Here is a 17,578-nt window from a genome sequence, read left to right on the forward strand (position 1 = left end):
TTAGATTCATTTGTTGATAGATGCATGTTTGTTGTTCATAATTTGTATCTTTACCTTTTTCTTCTTCTTCCTCTTCTTAAAGGATACCTTTCAGCATTTCATATAATACTGGTTTGGCGGTGATGAACTCCTTTAGCTTTTCCTTATCTGTGAAGCTCTTTATCTGACCTTCAATTCTGAATGATAGCTTTGCTGGATAAAGTAATCTTGGTTGTAGGTTCTTGGTATTCAGCACTTTGAATATTTCTTGCCATTCCCTTCTGGCCTGCAAAGTTTCTGTTGAGAAATTAGCTGACAGTCGTAAGGGTATTCCCTTGTAGGTAACTGAGTTTTTTTCTCTTGCTGCTTTTAAGATTCTCTCTTTGTCTTTTGCTCTTGGCATTTTAATGATGATGTGTCTTGGTGTGGTCCTCTTTGGATTCCTTTTGTTTGGGGTTCTCTGGGCTTCTTGGACCTGTAAGTCCATTTCTTTCACCAGGTGGGGGAAGTTTTCTGCCATTATTTCTTCAAATAGGTTTTCAATATCTTGCTGTCTCTCATCTTCTGGCACTCCTATAATTCTGACATTAGTCCGCTTAAAGCTGTCCCAGAGGCTCCTTACACTATCTTCACACTTTCGGATTCTTTTTTCATTTTGCTTTTCCAGTTGGGTGTTTTTTGTCGAATCTTTGGTTTGATTATTGTGCTCCTCTGGTCTGCTATTGGGTATAATATTCTTTATTTCAGTCCGTGTATGCTTACTTTCTAATTTCTTTATCGTAGCATCGAGGGTCTCATTAGTTTTCGTGAGGCTCTGCACAAATTTATGGCAAGCCCTCAAAATTGCGATTCTTTGCTCCATATCCTCCATTTCTGTCATGTTTTTTTGTCTCCGCATCTTTTATGCTTTCTTGGTGCACCCCCTTGTGGTCTCTGTGCGCAGTCTTGTTCTAGCCAAGCCTTAATTGTTGTAGTTAACACTAGAGGGATTTGACCACCAGGCCGACTGGCTATAGGAATCAGCTGTATGGAAAACGTCTGCCTTCTGGGGAGGCGCTAATCCAGCCTTTGCCTGAGGCGATCGGCAAATGGCTGTGCGCAGGGTTTGGGCGGGGCGGGCTCAACAGGGCGGGCTCAACAGGGCGGGCGGAGGGAGCAGTTATGGCCGCGCTCAGTCCCGTTCCCAGAGGCTCTGCTTCTCAGAACCCCGGCAGCCGCTGCAAACCTCGGAGAGAAAGCTGCCCTCAGGTTCCAACTGATGCCGGATAATCCCGCTTCTCCCGTTTGAGTCTGGGTCCCTAGAGACTCGCCCGGATCTGGAGCCCAGAGTCTGAGACTCACTCCCGACAGAAAACGACAACCGCGCCCTCAGCCACCAGCCCGCTTTGCGCGCGCATCTCGGTACCTTTGTATTTTCCACACTGCGCCGCCTCTGAGCCTCGATTTGCTGTTCTCTTTCCTTCTAGTTGTAGAGTCTCTCTTCAGCCAGCCTTCCTGTGGTTCTGGGTGATGTCCGTTCCGTCTTTTAGTTGTATTTTTGAAATGGTTGTTTGCGGCAGCGGTCTCCGGTGTTTACCTACGCCGCCATCTTGGTCTCCTCCTCTTGAGTTAACATTTTAGATTGAATCCACAAATAGCAGAGAAATGTGTCCAAAGCCCGTTGCAACAGGAAAGCATATTAACTCAATTTCCAGAGTCATTATGATTGAACTTAAATTTTCTCCATGTGCTCGCTATTGGTCGCTGAAGCCCTAGGGACACTTTTTCTACATTATAGGCAAGTACTTTTCAAGTTACTTTTTTAGATGTATTAGGTTTCTTTGTGCAGTAGTCCCCTGTTCATTCTCCTAATATTCTTACAACCTTGAATGTATAAATAATGTGTATTGCTTAGCAAAAAATGAGACCATTAATTTACCGCTTATAATGTTTTATGTTAGATTCTTAAACGAAAGTATATTATGTAAGAAGAGATACTGTTAAATGATTCCTCAATAAAATTCTCAACTATCTTATATATAGAGTAGGAAACTCGTGCTTTCTTGAGTATAATTGAAGTAATTTATGAAGTCATGAAAGATTGAAGATTTACTGTGATTTTCAACACCATGGCTTTTAACATGCTTTCCCTTTTAACCATAAAAGAATTACTTTTGTATATATATTGCTGTTTGGAAGATGCTGACCTAAAGGGGAGCATTTTTAACTAAAAAGAAATAGTTTTAGAAATAAAAATATATAAGCACAAAGTAATTTTTTTCCTACTTGTTTCTCCTTTTTTTTGTATCTTTACATTTTTTGTTGTTGTTTTTACTTACTTTCTTTTCTTTTTTATTTTAAATCATCTTTATTAATAGCTTTATTGGGAACAATACTCTGCTCACTGGTATAAAGTGTTCTCTGACTGCATGTATTTGGGAAACACTGTTAGGTGTGGTTTTTTTTCAATTGCACTGCTTTTACAGTTTTCAGTTTATTGTGTTTTAACACTCAAAAATAGGGATACAGTAGTATTCAGTACTTATGAAACTTAAAACGTGCCTATTTATTAACATCTTGTAGAATTTAGAGAAATTGATAGTCATAGAAAGTTCATTTTCAAAGCAGTGATAACTTTTGTTTCTGTCACTGGAAGCAATATATTCTCAAATATTGAGCCTCAAAGTAGTTACATTTTTTATATTATATTGCTTTTTTAAAATATTAAATACGGGTTTCCAAATTTATAATTTTTAAACGAATTCTGGTTTATATTTAAGCTTTTGTAAGATGAATTTGCAAATGCATAGACCTCCTAGTTTAAGTAATACAGCTTTAGAAAGCCATAATTTTTATTATCATGGGTGTTTTGCTATTTTAATCTCTTTAGAATTTTGTATAGCACTATTATACTAATAGTGAAGGAGAAAGTGAAACTGAGAAAAAGTAAAACAGAATTGATATGGATCAGATATACCACTTCAGAATATTCTTAAGTGTTTCATCCTCTCTTCTTTCCTTCCTTGCTGTTTACAACCTTTCATTGTTTGTACTAGGAAGTTTTGTTTATAAAGCATTTTAAGCTAACTTTATAATTGAAGTGCTAGGACAGTTTAGTCCAAATTAATTTCACTGAAATGTTTGTTTTCATTTCTGTGATAGTCTAGTTTCTTTTTTTCTTACTTGTTGTTAATAATTTAATTTTAAATAATATTCTTTTGCCCTAGCTGGCTTGGCTCAGTGGATAGAGTGTCAGCCTGTGGACTGAAGGGTCGCGTGTTTGATTCCAGTCAAGGGCATATGCCTGGGTTGCGGGCTCGATCTCCAGTGGGGGCATGCTGGAGGCAGCCGATCAATGGTTCTCGCTCATCATTAATGTTTCTATCGCTCTCTCCCTCTCCTTTCCTCTCTGAAATCAGTAAAAACATATTTTTTAATAATAATAATAATAATATGCTTTTTTTTCCTTTAACTTTTGAACTGTAACTTGCAGAGTTCTGGTAAAAGTAGGAAGCTGCATTAATGTATTTATTTGTACTATATGACTAAAACCTAACAGTGCCATATAAATTATTCCATTCTCTCTCTTATTTATAAATTATCAGTTTGGATACTCCTTCCCAGCCTTGTTAAAGAAAGTAGAGAAGATATAAATAGAAAGGAGTAAACAAATCAAATGGTTAAATATTATGAGAAATTATTAGGTTCAGTTCTTGCTAAAGACTTGTAAAATCAAAAGGCACAAAGGCTCACATCAAGGGAAATACTAGGTTGAGTCAGCAATTCTCAATTAGGAAACATGCCTCTCATGGGAAGGACATATCAGAATATCGTGGATAGCACATGAGTATGGTTTGAAAATAGCACTTTAAAAAAGTAATAAAGTTTTATTTTTGTAAAATGAAAAAATGATTTTATAATACAAACCATAAGCTGTTCAATAGACATATCTCAGCTTGTGAGGAAACCCCAAAGATACAATGATTTCTAATATGTTTGCTGAGTGTGCAATAGTAGGCTCCTTAAAAAGAGCTCAACTGATGCACGTGGGGATTTGATGAGAAGACGGAAAGGGTAAATTTATCAAAATAATGACATAGGTTTAAAAAATCATAAAGATGTGAAACATTGGTCTGACCACCAACTTAACAGTACGTTATAACATCCAGCTTAAACCACAGCAATAAGGGATCTGGCAGGGTACATTTTACTCTTGTATTGAAAATAATTCACCCTAAATTGTAATTCATTTAGATTATTTTCTTCATGTGAGAGGTCTTTTAAATTAAGATATGATCGCCAAAGCACATGGTAAAAGTCTCAGTTATATAGGAAGGAAATAGATGAAGTATTTAGTGTATCACTTTTAATCCCTTCCTTTGGTTATCTTAAACAGTTGCATTATTTTTGTTTGTGTTTTACAGTTTTTGAGACAGTGTCCTTGAGTTCAGACTCTCTCTTCCAGAGGGCAGTTTCAATTCTCCATACTTCTTACTTGGACTCTGCATCTGAGCATGGTTTTCAATACAGTCAAGTGACTTTGGTGAAAAATGACATTTTCTTAAATGAGGTGAGGTGCTTGGTACACAGTGTGTCTGTGTGTTAATTTTATTTTAGCTTTAAAGAACCATCATTTGGGGTATATAAGCCTAGTTCTTTTAAGCTCTTTTCAAATTAGATAAAAGACTCTTGGAAACAGTCACTTGGAAGGTAATAATCTAAAGAATAGAAAAATAAATTTTATTAGTCTTTTAGCAGGAGCAATTCAGATGATACATTTTTTAAAATTAACTTGCAAGGCAAAATAACATGTTTATACCATTTGGTTATTCTCTCTTTATATAGTACAAAACTTTTTACCAAGAAAAAAAAGCCAGTAACTACACTCAGGAAGAACTTCAAGAAACTTACGGGTTTCTTCTGTTTGAAAGTGAAAATCAGGTAAGGGAATTAGGTAGTATAAAATTAAATTTGTGAATTAATGTACAAAATAAATTATTAAACTTAAGTATTGGCTTTTTACTTTAAGTAAGTATTATAAGATTAACAGTTCATCAACCTTTTTTGTTACTTAGTTTAGTAGCAATGTAAATGACAGTGAAGCTAGTTATGAAAGAGATTTGATTTCTGCAACTTTTTATAGGCCTATTTTAGTTTTATCTTAAATACATTTGTAAACTGGTCAGATGTGGATTAATACAGGTTTCTTAGGTAGCAGTAATGCCTTTTAATGGAAGGAATGGCTATTTCTCCATTATGTATCATTGTTTACATAGATATTTTCTATTCTTTATGGAGGTTTTTCAGGTTTAAATGATATAGTTTTGGAGATAAAATGGACACTTTCAGCATTCTAGTTAGTTGGAATTATTTCATTCCCATCTTTGAAGATTGAACATCCATATTGTTGCTTTTACCTGACTTGTGGGAGAAGGAAACTGTGTGCAGGGTATGTCCCAAAGATGTGTTTGGCACCTTGAGATAATTTTAACATCATTCAAAGGTGATGTTTTAGTAGGGTTAATGGTTTTTTTAAAAACAATGGTAGGCCGAAACCGGTTTGGCTCAGTGGATAGAGCGTCGGCCTGCGGACTGAAGGGTCCCAGGTTCGATTCCGGTCAAGGGCATGTACCTGGGTTGCGGGCACATCCCCAGTGGGAGATGTGCGGGAGGCGGCTGATCGATGTTTCTCTCTCATCGATGTTTCTAACTCTCTATCTCTCTCCCTTCCTCTCTGTAAAAAATCAATAAAATATATTTTTAAAAAAAATTATTAAAAAAAAAAAAAAACAATGGTAGGTTTGCTTACAGAATGTTTAATATTAGTATATAATATAAAGATATTATAGTAATACCAGGATATTTTATTTAATCAACTACTTCCAAATAAGATGTGCTATGGATTCGTACTACAAAACACATTTGGGAGTAAAACATTTCAAAAGCTATATTTGAAAAAGAAAACTTTAAGAAAGGACTTACCTGTGATCTTGTTTAATTTGGTTTTGCTGGTGACATTTTTGTTAACAGAAATGGTGGCTTTCATGAAAAAATTTGAACTATTAACCAGATGCGGTAGCCTTACATAAACTTGCCTTGTGCCATAAATATGTATAGTGTAAAGATTTTATATTTATTTGAAAGCCTATAGATTACAGTGTTCATTCATTACCTCTCCCAAGACGAATGTGATAAGTGAAGTACTGTCTTTTGTTTAAAGGCAAAATTAGTATGTCGGCGTGGACTCTGTATTGGCAGCAGTGCTATTACCACTCTGGGTGACCCAGCAAAAGGTAAGAAAAAAGAATTTCTTCTTTTACAAAATGAAGTAGGGTATAGTTTATTTCATAAGATACCCACATTAAAAGCCAGTTTCATTAATGATAAATAATAATCTTTAGAATAGACTGTATCATATAAATGAGCTTTGAGCCTAAAGTTTTCCAATAGAAGTTACATGATCAGAATTTGTTTATAAAAGTTGGTTGGACTAGAAAAGATACTGAAAGTGTCTTTTAGTGCCCAGAGATTATTATAGTCATTCAGATTAGTGAGGCTCTCTTCTATGCTATCATAATGGCAATAGGAATAGAGAATATATAGAACTAATTAAACTTGGCAACTATGGAATGTGAGGAGTAAGAGAAAGGAAATAAAGATTTAAACTTACACTACAGTGATATTACTGATAGAAAAGAGACACAGAAGGGGAGAAGATTGGTTGGAAGCTGATAAAAGAGGTAAATCATATGATTGAGAATGTAAATTAGCACTAAATTTCTTTAAGTTTCAATTTTATCATATATAAGACTAGAGGCCTGGTGCACGACATTCGTGCACTGGGGGGGGGGGGGGGTTCCTGTGCCCTTTCACAGTCCAGAAGCCCTCAGAGGATGTCAGTCGGACAACCTTAGCGCTACTGCGGAGGGGGGAAAGGCTCTCGCCACCATCACTGCGCTCACCAGCCTTGAGCCTGGCTTCTGCATTGAGCGTCTGTCCCCTGATGGACAGTGCACATCATAGCAACCGGTCGTTCCCCCATTCGGTCAATTTGCATATTACCCTTTTATTATATAGGATAGGTAAAACTGTCTTCTAGATTTCTTGTGAAAATACATGAGCTTCTGTAAAGTACTGAAAACAGCACAAACCTAGTAAACTCTCAGTAATTGGACACTACTACTTTTATGAGTTGAATTTGAAAAATAATGATATTTTCATAAGCATTTCTGGAAGATATCGTAGTGGTGGTAAGAATAATTGGAAAAGGAATTAGAAATGGAGATTTCAGGTCAAGGTGGTGGGGGTTGGTGTTAGTTGAAGCCAAACATAATGTTACATAGAACAATATAGAAGGAAAAAATGGCAAAGAACAGAACTTTTGAATCGAATGGGACTGAGGGAAGGGGAGGATGGGGAAGGTGTAGAAGGAGGAGCAGTCAAGAACAGTATAATGGATGAAGAATCAGAAGGTAGAGTTTTACAGAAAACAGAATGATCTAAGTGGGGGGATATATAGCTGTATCAGGTGCTACAGAATCCAGAGTGAGAAAGATGATTGGGCTTCATGGCTAGATTCCTGCTGATTTTTTTTTTAAAATATCTTTTTTGAGATAAAATTAACATACCAGATAATATATCCATTTAAAATGTACGATTCCATGTTTTTTAGTGCAGCCAACAGCACAATTTTAGACTGTTTTTATCACCCTAAAAAGAAGTCCTGCACCTGTTAGCTACCGTTAGTCCAGGTAGTCTCTAATCTACTTCTTGCCTAATGAATTTGCCGATTCCAGATAGTGTATATAAATGGAGTCATATATGATCTTTTGAGACTTTTTTTCTTTTACTTAGCTTAGTGTCCTTTGGGGTTCATCCATGTTGTATATGTACCAGTACTTTATTCCCTTTTTGGCTGAATAATATTTCATTGTATGGTTATACCATGTTTTTTTAATCCATCAGTTGATGGACATTTGGTTGTTTCCACCTTTTGGCTATTATAAAAAGTTCTGTGTATATTCATGACAAGTTTTGTATAGGTGTGTGTTTTCATTTCTCAGTTATATACCTAGGAGTAAAATTGCTGGGTCATGTGGTAACTGTCTAAAACAAAATTTTTTAAACTTACATTCAGCTCTTCTAAAAGACATGAATGGGGATAAATTCATAACCCAGTGGCACTTTATGGTACATAAAACCTCTTTCTTCTTGCCTATTCTTTTTCACACACACCCATCCTTCTTTCCTTTATGAAAAACTAGTGGCCTGATGCACGAAATTCGTGCACGGGGCGGGGGGGGGGGGGGGGGTCTCAGCCCAGCCTGCACCCTCTCCAATCTGGGGACCCCTTGGGGCATGTCCCACAGGGATCGGACCTAAACCAGCGGTCGGACATCTCTCTCGCAATCTGGGACTGCTGGCTTCTAACCGCTCACCTGCCTCCCTGCCCGATCACCCCTAACTGCCTTTGCCTGCCTGCCTGATTACCCCTAACTGCCCTCTCTTGCTGACCTGATCTCGCCCCCTACTGACCTCCCTTGCCAGCCTGATCTTGCCCCCAACGCTCCTCCCCAATGGCCTGATCTCACCCCTAACTGCCCTCCCCTGCTGGCCTGATCACCCCTAACTGCCTCTGCCTCAGCCCCCACCACCATGGCTTTGTCCGAAAGGAAGTCGGACGTCCGGAAGATGGCCAGTTGACCCAGTCTAATTAGCATATTACCCTTTTATTAGTATAGATAGATTATATAGGATAGGGTTGCTTAAATGGCGGGGGGGGGCCTTTTTCAGCAGGAGGAGATGCTCTTGGCAAACAAAAACACATAATCCCTATATCTGGACTGATAGCCAGCCATATGCACTATACTGCCAAAGCGGTCATTAAAAAATTGAACCGCTTTCTTACACCTTACACCAAACAGCTGTTGCCCTTTAAATCCCTCCTCAGCCCCTACCTTAGGTTCTGCCTTTATAGTTCACCCATATTTGGTTCTGATTGGTCGGTTTCTATGCCAGTCCGTGTCAAAAGCTCCGCCTCCTAGGCAGCCATTGGCTCCTGGTATTTCATCCAGATTTGGTTCTTATTGGTCAGTTTCTATGCCAGTCATTGTCTCTGGGCCTATCTCTGGACCTGATCAAAGAGGCGGAGCTGATCAGCAGCCCCACAGAGGCCTGGAGAGAAACAGAGGTGCAGCTGCTGGTGAAGCCCAGAGAAAAAGAGAGGCAACGGCTGATTAACAGCTACAACTGAGGCTGCATATCAGACCCTGCCTCTCTCTCTGCAGGCCTCTCTCCGGGCCTAATCCATAGCCCCCTTGGCAGTCAGTGCTGGGTCGCTGCCCCAGCACCTGCTGCAGTCAGTGCTGGGTTGCCATGGCAACCCAGCTCTGACTTCTGGTGTTGTGTCGAGCCTTTGGTCATTACGGACCCTGGCTCTTTATATATATAGTCTAGAGGCCTGTTGTATGAAGAGATTCGTGCAATAGGCCTTCCCTTCTCCTGGCTGTGGGCACCGGTTTTCCTCCGGCACCCGGGACCCAGGCCTTCGCTCTGGCCAGAGCCGCCTTCCGTCTTCCGTCTTTGCGGCCCCAGCCGGAGCTGCCTTCCATCCTCCGTCTTCGTGGCCTCGGCCAGAGCCACCGTCCTTCTTCCGTCTTCCTTCTTCCGTCATCATGGCCCCGGCCAGAGCCACCTTCCGTCTTCCGTCTTCGCTGCTCCGGCTCACCTTCAGTCTTCGCTCCGCCGCTTGGAGCCTATGTATGCAAATTAACCGCCATCTTTGTTGGCGGTTAATTTGCATATCGCGCTGATTAGCCAATGGGAGGCGTAGTGAAGGTACAGTCAATTACCCTGTTTGTCTATTATTAGATAGGATGCTACCATGGAAGAGAGCATGGTATAATATACCCATCATGTATGTCTAACAGATGTTTTGCATCATTCCCTTCCTTTCCTAAAAAAAAATTTGGGGTTTTTGTTGGTTGTTTTTTTGGTTTGTTTGTTTGTTTGAGTTTTTGGGTGGTTTTTTTTGTTTGTTTGTTTTTTTTGTGTGTTTTTTTGCTGAAGGATTTGAAAGTAAATTACAAGTAAATACCTCAGCTTACATCACTAAAAAGTAAGGCCATTTTTCTACAATCCCATGGTTTTATTGATGATTTTTGAGAGGCTGGCTTCATAGGGTGGTTGAGTGGAAGCTGTAGATTCCTAACAAATACACATTCTTCTTAAACACATATACTGGTGCTAATAAAATTGCACCACTGCCTCTGTGTATTTTATAGTTTTGGGCTCAAGTTGAAATGGGTTGTTCTGTGTGTAATAGTAATCTATACTAATAAAAGCCTAAGTGGTCCTTGTGCCCTCGCACAACGCCCTCACATTGTCACAAGATGGCTGCCATAGATGGCCGGCAGGGAAGGGCATTTGGGGGCAACCAGGCCAGCAGGGGATGGCAGTTGGGGGCGACCAGGCCAGCAGGGGAGGGCAGTTGTGGACGATAGGGCTGGCAGGGGAGGCCAGTTTGTGGCAATTGGGCCATCAGGGCAGCAGTTAGGCATCAATCAGGCCAGCAGGGGGGCAATCAGGCAGGAGGCAGGTGAGCGGTTAGCAGCCAGCAGTCCCGGATTGTGAGGGGGATGTCCCCCGACGTGTCCCAGATTGGAGAGGGTGCAGACAGGGCCACCGGGCCTCTAGTACTTTATATTAAAGTAGTGTTATATAATTTTAAGAGGCTCTTGTTCTTTCTCTTCTTGAGAACCCTGTGGTTTATGTATCTGTGTTCCAAGGCCACCTCCCTCTTCAGTAACATACTCCTAAGTCACATGGTTGTTATTAGTAAATGGAAAACTTGGAACTGGAACCTAAACTTCTGACCACTAGTTAGTTATTCTTTGATTATATCAAAGTGTTCTCACCATTGTCTTTTACATTTCAAGTGCGAGATCTACATTCAGGAATATCTCTGAAATCTGTCCTTTCCTCCTCCTCACTGCTGCTCTGCTGCCTTGGGGGGGATCCGTCTCTCCTTTCTCAACTCCTATAATTGTTTTTCTGTTTGGTTTAGTTCTTGTCTCTCCCCTTTAGAGACTCAGATTTGATCAGTATCTATTGCCTACAAAATAAAGTCTAAGCTATTATACAAAAACTAGAGGCCCGTTGCAGGAAAATTCCTGCAAGAATAGGGCTTCCAGCGGCTGGAGCGAAGCAGAGGGGAGCGAAACCCCCTGAGGCAGGCTTCTCTCCCACTCCAAGCCGCCGAGGCTGCGTTTCCCCTCCTGCTCCTAGCCGCTCCTGCTGGGTTTCCCCTCCTGCTCCCAGCCACTCATGCTGGGTTTCCCCTCCTGCACCCAGCGACTCCTGCTGGGTTTCCCCTCCCATTCCCAGGCTCTGTGGCGGGTTTCCCTTCCCGCTCCCAGCCACTCTTTCTGGGTTTCCCCTCCCACTCCCAGCCACTCCTGCTGGGTTTCCCCTCCCGCTCCCAGCCACTCATGCTGGGTTTCCCCTCCCGCTCCCAGCCACTCATGCTGGGTTTCCCCTCCCACTCCCAGCGACTCCTGCTGGGTTTCCCCTCCCATTCCCAGGCTCTGTGGTGGGTTTCCCTTCCCGCTCCCAGCCACTCTTGCTGGGTTTCCCCTCCCACTCCCAGCCACTCCTGCTGGGTTTCCCCTCCTGCTCCCAGCCACTCCTGCTGGGTTTCCCTTCCCGCTCCCAGCCACTCCTGCTGGGTTTCCCTTCCCGCTCCCAGCCACTCCTGCTGGGTTTCCCCTCCCTCTCCCAGGCGCTCCTGCTGGGTTTCCCCTCCCGCTCCCAGCCACTCCTGCTGGGTTTCCCCTCCCACTCCCAGCCACTCCTGCTGGGTTTCCCCTCCCGCTCCCAGGCTCTGCCCCTTCCCCTCCAAGCTGCTGCCCCTCCTGCTCGCAGCCGCTGTGGCTGGGTTTTCCCTCCCACCTCCCACCTCCGCAGCCTTGGCTCCCTTTCTGTCCTCGAGGCCTCTACTTAGCTCCCTTCTGTACCGCTTGGCCTCCATGTTGTCCTCAGTCTTCCCTCGCAACTGGTATATGCAAATTAGCTGCCATCTTTTAGCTTCTATAATTGAAACATTGTAGGTTTTGGAGCTGTTGCTTCAGGAGCTCAGAGCTGGGTGGTGGCAGGCGGGGAACCTTGGGTTCCTCCGTCACTGGAGCAAGCAAGCCTCATGTTCACTTCAGCTGCCTGGCTGCCGGCCGCCATCTTGGCTGTCAGCTAATTTGCATATCTCGCTGATTAGCCAATGGGAAGGGTAGCAAAGTTACGGCTAATTACCATGTTTCTCTATTATTAGATAGGATATTTACTATATAGTTTTAAGCTTTCTTTTCAACCTCAGCTTTCACCCCTTTCTCTCCTGCTTTCAACACTGGCCTACTGTTATAAACAATTTATGATTTTTTATGCTTTCATACTTTTGTTCACTCTGTTCTCTACCTAGAATTGTTTTCCTCTCTCTGTCTAAAGAACTCCTTTCTCGCCCTAACTGGTCTGGCTCAATGGATAGAGCATCGGCCTGCATACTGAAGGGTCCTGGATTCTATTCCAGTCAAGGGCACATGCCCAGGTTGTGGCCTTGATCCCCAGTAGGGAGCATGCAGAAGGCAGCCAATCAATGATTCTCTCTCATCTTTGATGTTTCTACCTCTCTCTCCCTCTCCCTTCCTCTCTGAAATCAATAGAAATATATTACCGATAAATTAAAAAAGAAAAGAACTCCTTTCTCAGGCAGATTTAATTACTTAATTAGTTCTACTTCTGTGTGTCCTCAAATGTGATATCTGTATATATAAAAGTCTAAGCAACCATCCGACTGTTCAGCCATTTGACCAGCTGTGATGCTCACTGACCACCAGGGGGCAGACACTCAATGCAGGAGCTGCCAAGCAATAGCAACTTTGCAGAGTGCCCTCTTGCACTCTGGGACCCTTCGGGGGATGTTGGACTGTAGGTTTTGGCCCAATCCCCACAGGCCAGGCCGAGGGACCCCACCTGCCAGAAGAACCTCGCTCAGTCCACAGACACCCTTTAAGCGTCGGTGCTGCCCCAGGTGCGGCCGGCCAGGGAGGGACCGCGAGAGGTTGGATCCACGGCATGTCCAGGCTAGGCCACCTTCTAATTTCTTTTCAATATGCTGGGCCTCTAATATGTCTGATAAATACTTAAGTACATACTACATTTTGAGCTATGATGTAAGTACAATGGTGAACAAAACAAATATAACCCCTGTTTTACTAGAATTTACAGTTTAGCAGAATAAGCTGCTTGAAGACAGGGACCTTCCTTTATTTCCCTTTGTATCACAGCTGCCTAGCACAGACGTACCATATAGTAAACCTTGGTACATGTTATTAAATAAGAGTATAATAGTCCCCCTTATCTGCAGTTTCACTTTTCCATGATTTCCATTACCTGCTGTCAAATGAGAAATTCTAGAAATAAGCAGTTCCTAAGTTTTAAATTGCATCATTCTGAGCAGCATGACGAAATTTTGTGCCATCCCACCCATGACATGTATCGTCACTTTGTCCAGCATCTCCACACTGTATATGCTCCCCGCCCATTAGTCACTTTGTAGCCCTTTCAGTTATTAGATCAACTGTCATGATATCATGTTTGTGTTTAGGTAACCCTTATTTGACTTAATAATGGCCCCAAAGCTAAGAGTAGTGATATCAGCAATTCAGATATACCAAAGAGAAGCCCTAAAATGCTGCCTTTAAGTGAGAAGATGAAAGTTCTTGATTTAATAAAGAAAAAAGTTATATACTGAGGTTACTAAAACCTATGATAAGAACAAATATTCTATCTGTGAAATTGTGAAAAGGGACAAAACAATTAGTGCTAGTTTTTCTGTCACACCTCAAACTGCAAAAGTTATAGGCAATGTGTAAGTGCTTAAGATTAAAAAAAGCATTAAAGTTGTGGGTGGGAGACATGAACAGAAAATGTGTTCCAACCGATGGGACTGTCTTGTGCAAGAAAGCATTTAGCCTATATGAAGACTTTAGCAAGGGACCCCCTGAAATGAGTGGCACCAAGCCATTTACTGCAAGTAAGGAATGGTTACACTGATTCAAGAATAGGTTTGGACTGAAATTTTAAAAAATTACTGAAGAGGCTACATTAGCCTGTGAAGGATCTGCTGCCACATTTCCAGAAAAATGGAAGAAGTTGATTAAGGAAAAGTATACCATCCAAAGCAAACCTTCACTTTTGATGAAACCAGACTTGTCTAGAAAAAGATGCCCAATAGGACCCACATTTATAAAAATGCAAAGTAGGCACCACGGTATAAAACATGAAAGGACAGATTAACTCTAGTATGATGTGGTAATGCTGCAGGGCATGTGATAAAGCCAGGTATGGTGTGCAGAACCAAGAACCCCACACGCTTTCAAAAACAGAAAAATTATCTGCCTGTGTTCTGGCAACATAATCATAAAGTGTGGGTAATAGCCATCTTGTTTATGGAATGGTTCCACCATTGTATCACAAGAAGAAGGGTGAGTAATGCCATACCTTGGAGACAGATTTGGTTCCAGAGAATATCTCAATAAAGCGAGTCATAAATTTTTTTTGTTTCCCAGTACATGTAAAAGATATGTTATAGTTTATTAAATGTGCAATAGCACTGTCTAAAAAACAATGTATATGTCTTAATTTTAAAATACTTTATTGCAACCCTGACCGGTTTGGCTCAGTGGATAGAGCGTTGGCCTGCGGACTGAAGGGTCCCGGGTTCGATTCCGGTCAAGGGCATGTACCTAGGTTGCGGGCACATCCCCAGTAGGGGGCGTGCAGGAGGCAGCCAATTGATGTTTCTCTCTCATCGATGTTTCTAACTCTCTATCCATCTCCCTTCTTCTCTGTAAAAAAAAAAAAAAAAAATCAATAAAATATATTAAACAAAAAAAGTAAAATAAAATACTTTATTGCTAAAAAATAATAACCATCATCTAAGTCTTAAGCAGTTGTAATCTTCAAGACAACAATAAAGTTTGCCACATAGATTGATTTTTCTTCTCACAAACAATTTCTGTGTAGTATGCAATCCTGTTTGATAGCATTTTACCCACTGTAGAACTTCTTTCAAAATTGAAATGAATCCTTTCAATCCCAGCCACTGTTTTATCAACAATCTCCTCAACATCTTTACCAAGAATGGAATCCATTTTAGTCATGGCATATGCCCAGATTGCAAGCTCAACCCCTAATAGGCAGCGGGAGGAAGCGGCAATGAATTATTCTCTCTCATCATTGATGTTTCTTTCTCTCTCCCTCTCCCTTCCTCTCTGAAATCAATAACAATATATTTTTTTTTAATTGCTCTCTTTTCTCATCCATAAGAAGCAACTTATCTGCTAAAGTTTTATCATGAGATTGCAGCGATTCAGGTTCTATTTCTATTCTAGTTCACTAGCTGTTTTCACATCTGCAGTTACTTCCTCCACTGAAGTCTTGAACTCAAGTCATCCAAGAGGATTCCAATAAAATTCTTTCAAACTCCTGTTAATGTTGATATTCTGACTTTTTGCCATGTACCACAGAAGTTTTTAATGGCATCTAGAATGGTGAATCCTTTCCAGAGGCTATTAATTTATTTTGCTCAGATCTATCAAAAGGAATCACTATTTATGGCAGCTATAGCCTTACAAATGTATTTCTTTTCCCCCCCATCTTTTCAAAAAGTTCTATTGGACAACTCAGCTCCAGTACCTAACTTACAAAGCTACAAAATATATTTGTTAAGAATATTTGAAAGTTGAAATTACTCTTTGGTCCATGATCTGCAGAATGGGTGTTGTGTTAGCAGGCATGAAAATAATAATAATCTCATGGTACATTTCCATCAGAGCTTTTGGTGACCGGTATATTGTCAATAAGCAGTGATATTTGGAAAGGAATCTTTTTTCTGAGCAGTATGTCTCAATAGTGAGCTTAAAATACTCAGTAAAACATGTTTTAAACTGTTTTCCAGGCATTGTTGTTCCAGTTATAGAGCACAGGAAGAGTAGATTTAGCATAATTCTTAAGGGTACTATGATTTTCAGAATGATAAATGAGCTTTGGCTTCAACTTAAAGTCGCCAGCTGCATTAACCTCTAGCAAGACAATCAACCTGTCCTTTGAAGTTTTGAAGCCAAGCATTGCCTTCTATTCTCTTGCTATGAAAGTCCTAGATGGCATCTTTCTCCAATATAAGGCTGTTTCATCTACATTAAAAATCTGTTATTTAGTGTAGCCACCATTGTTAATTATCTTTGCTAGATCTTCTGTACAACTTGCTGCAACTTCTTCATCAGTGCTTCCTGCTTCATCTTGCACTTTTAGTTGTTTTTGTTGTTAATCCTCACCAGGGGATATTTATTTCCATTGATTTTTAGAGAGAATGAAAGGGAGAGGGAGAGACAGAGAGAGAGAAACATTGATGTGAGAGAGACACATCAATTGCTTCCCTCCTTAACGTGCCCTGATCTGGGGCTGAGGATTGAGCCTGTGACTAAGGTATGTGCCGTTAACCTGAATCAAACCAAGGCCCTTCAGGCCACACGCTCTAACCACTGAGGAAACCAGTTAGGGCTCACCTTACACTTTTATGTTAAGGAAACAGTTTCTTTCTTAACCGTTTGAGTCCCAAGCAGCGCAATCGCTTATGGATGATCACAAATAAACAGCAATCGCGCTGCTTGGTATTTCTCGACATAAAATAAAACAAGTGCTATCACGCTGTTTGGGTCTTTTCGTATTCATTTAGAGAAAGCGCGGTTGCGCTGTTTGGGATTCTTCGACAGTGTTTTTTCAATACCCCCTGGGACTCAAACGAATCGTATGTTTTCTCGACATAAAATCTTAGCAGCGCAATCGCGCTGTTTGGGACTCAAACGGTTAAAACTCATGAACCAACCTCTGCTAGCCCAACTTTTCTGCAGCTTCCTCATCTCTCTCAACCTTCATAGAATTGAAGAAAGTTAGGGTCTTGCTTTGGCTTAAGGGAACGTTGTGACTGGTTTGATCTTCTACCTAGACCACTAAAACTTTATATCATCAATAAGGCTAATACGCTTTCTTATCTTTTGTGTGTTCACTGGAGTATAGTGTATGTGTGTATATATATATATATATATATATATATCTTACCTAATAATAGACAAACATGTAAATTGACCGTACCTTCGCTACGCTAACCAGCCAATCAGGGGAGCATGCAAATTAACCCAACAAAGATGGCGGTTAATTTGCATACCTAGGCTCCAAGCGACGGAGCGAAGCCTGATGGCCCCGGGGCTGGAGCAGCGAAGCTTAATGGCTCTGGGGCCGGCTCCGGCCGGAGCCCAGCCAGAGCGAAGGCTTGGGTCCCGGGTGCCAGAGGCAAACCGGTGCCAGCAGCCAAGGGAAGAGAAGGCCTATTGCACGAATCTCTTCGTGCAACAGGCATCTAGTATATATATAATTTGTAATACATTTTTATTGTTGGTGTTTTTTGTTCCTTGTGTTTGTTTGTTTTTTTAGGGGGGAGGAGGGAGAGGGAGAGAAGATAGATACATCCATGATAGAGAAACATTGATAAGTTGCCTCTTGCACGCCCCCT

The 17,578-nt window shown here is 41.1% G+C and overlaps 1 protein-coding gene across 4 annotated transcripts in view; it reads left to right on the forward strand.

The window, feature by feature from the left end:
• The window catches only part of TASOR2 (transcription activation suppressor family member 2), a 99,535-nt gene that overhangs the window by 25,568 nt on the left and 56,389 nt on the right, over positions 1–17,578 (forward strand). For all 4 annotated transcript variants that reach the window (XM_070391390.1, XM_070391414.1, XM_070391399.1 and 1 more), the window contains 3 exons: positions 4,383–4,528; positions 4,804–4,899; positions 6,179–6,251. In XM_070391390.1, coding sequence (XP_070247491.1) covers positions 4,383–4,528; positions 4,804–4,899; positions 6,179–6,251 — 315 coding nt within the window. The remainder of the gene's footprint in view (positions 1–4,382; positions 4,529–4,803; positions 4,900–6,178; positions 6,252–17,578) is intronic.

Source organism: Myotis yumanensis, unplaced genomic scaffold, assembly GCF_028538775.1.
Source record: "Myotis yumanensis isolate MYYU_CA2020_CCGP unplaced genomic scaffold, mMyoYum1.0.hap1 SCAF_1, whole genome shotgun sequence".
Taxonomy (NCBI): domain Eukaryota; kingdom Metazoa; phylum Chordata; class Mammalia; order Chiroptera; family Vespertilionidae; genus Myotis; species Myotis yumanensis.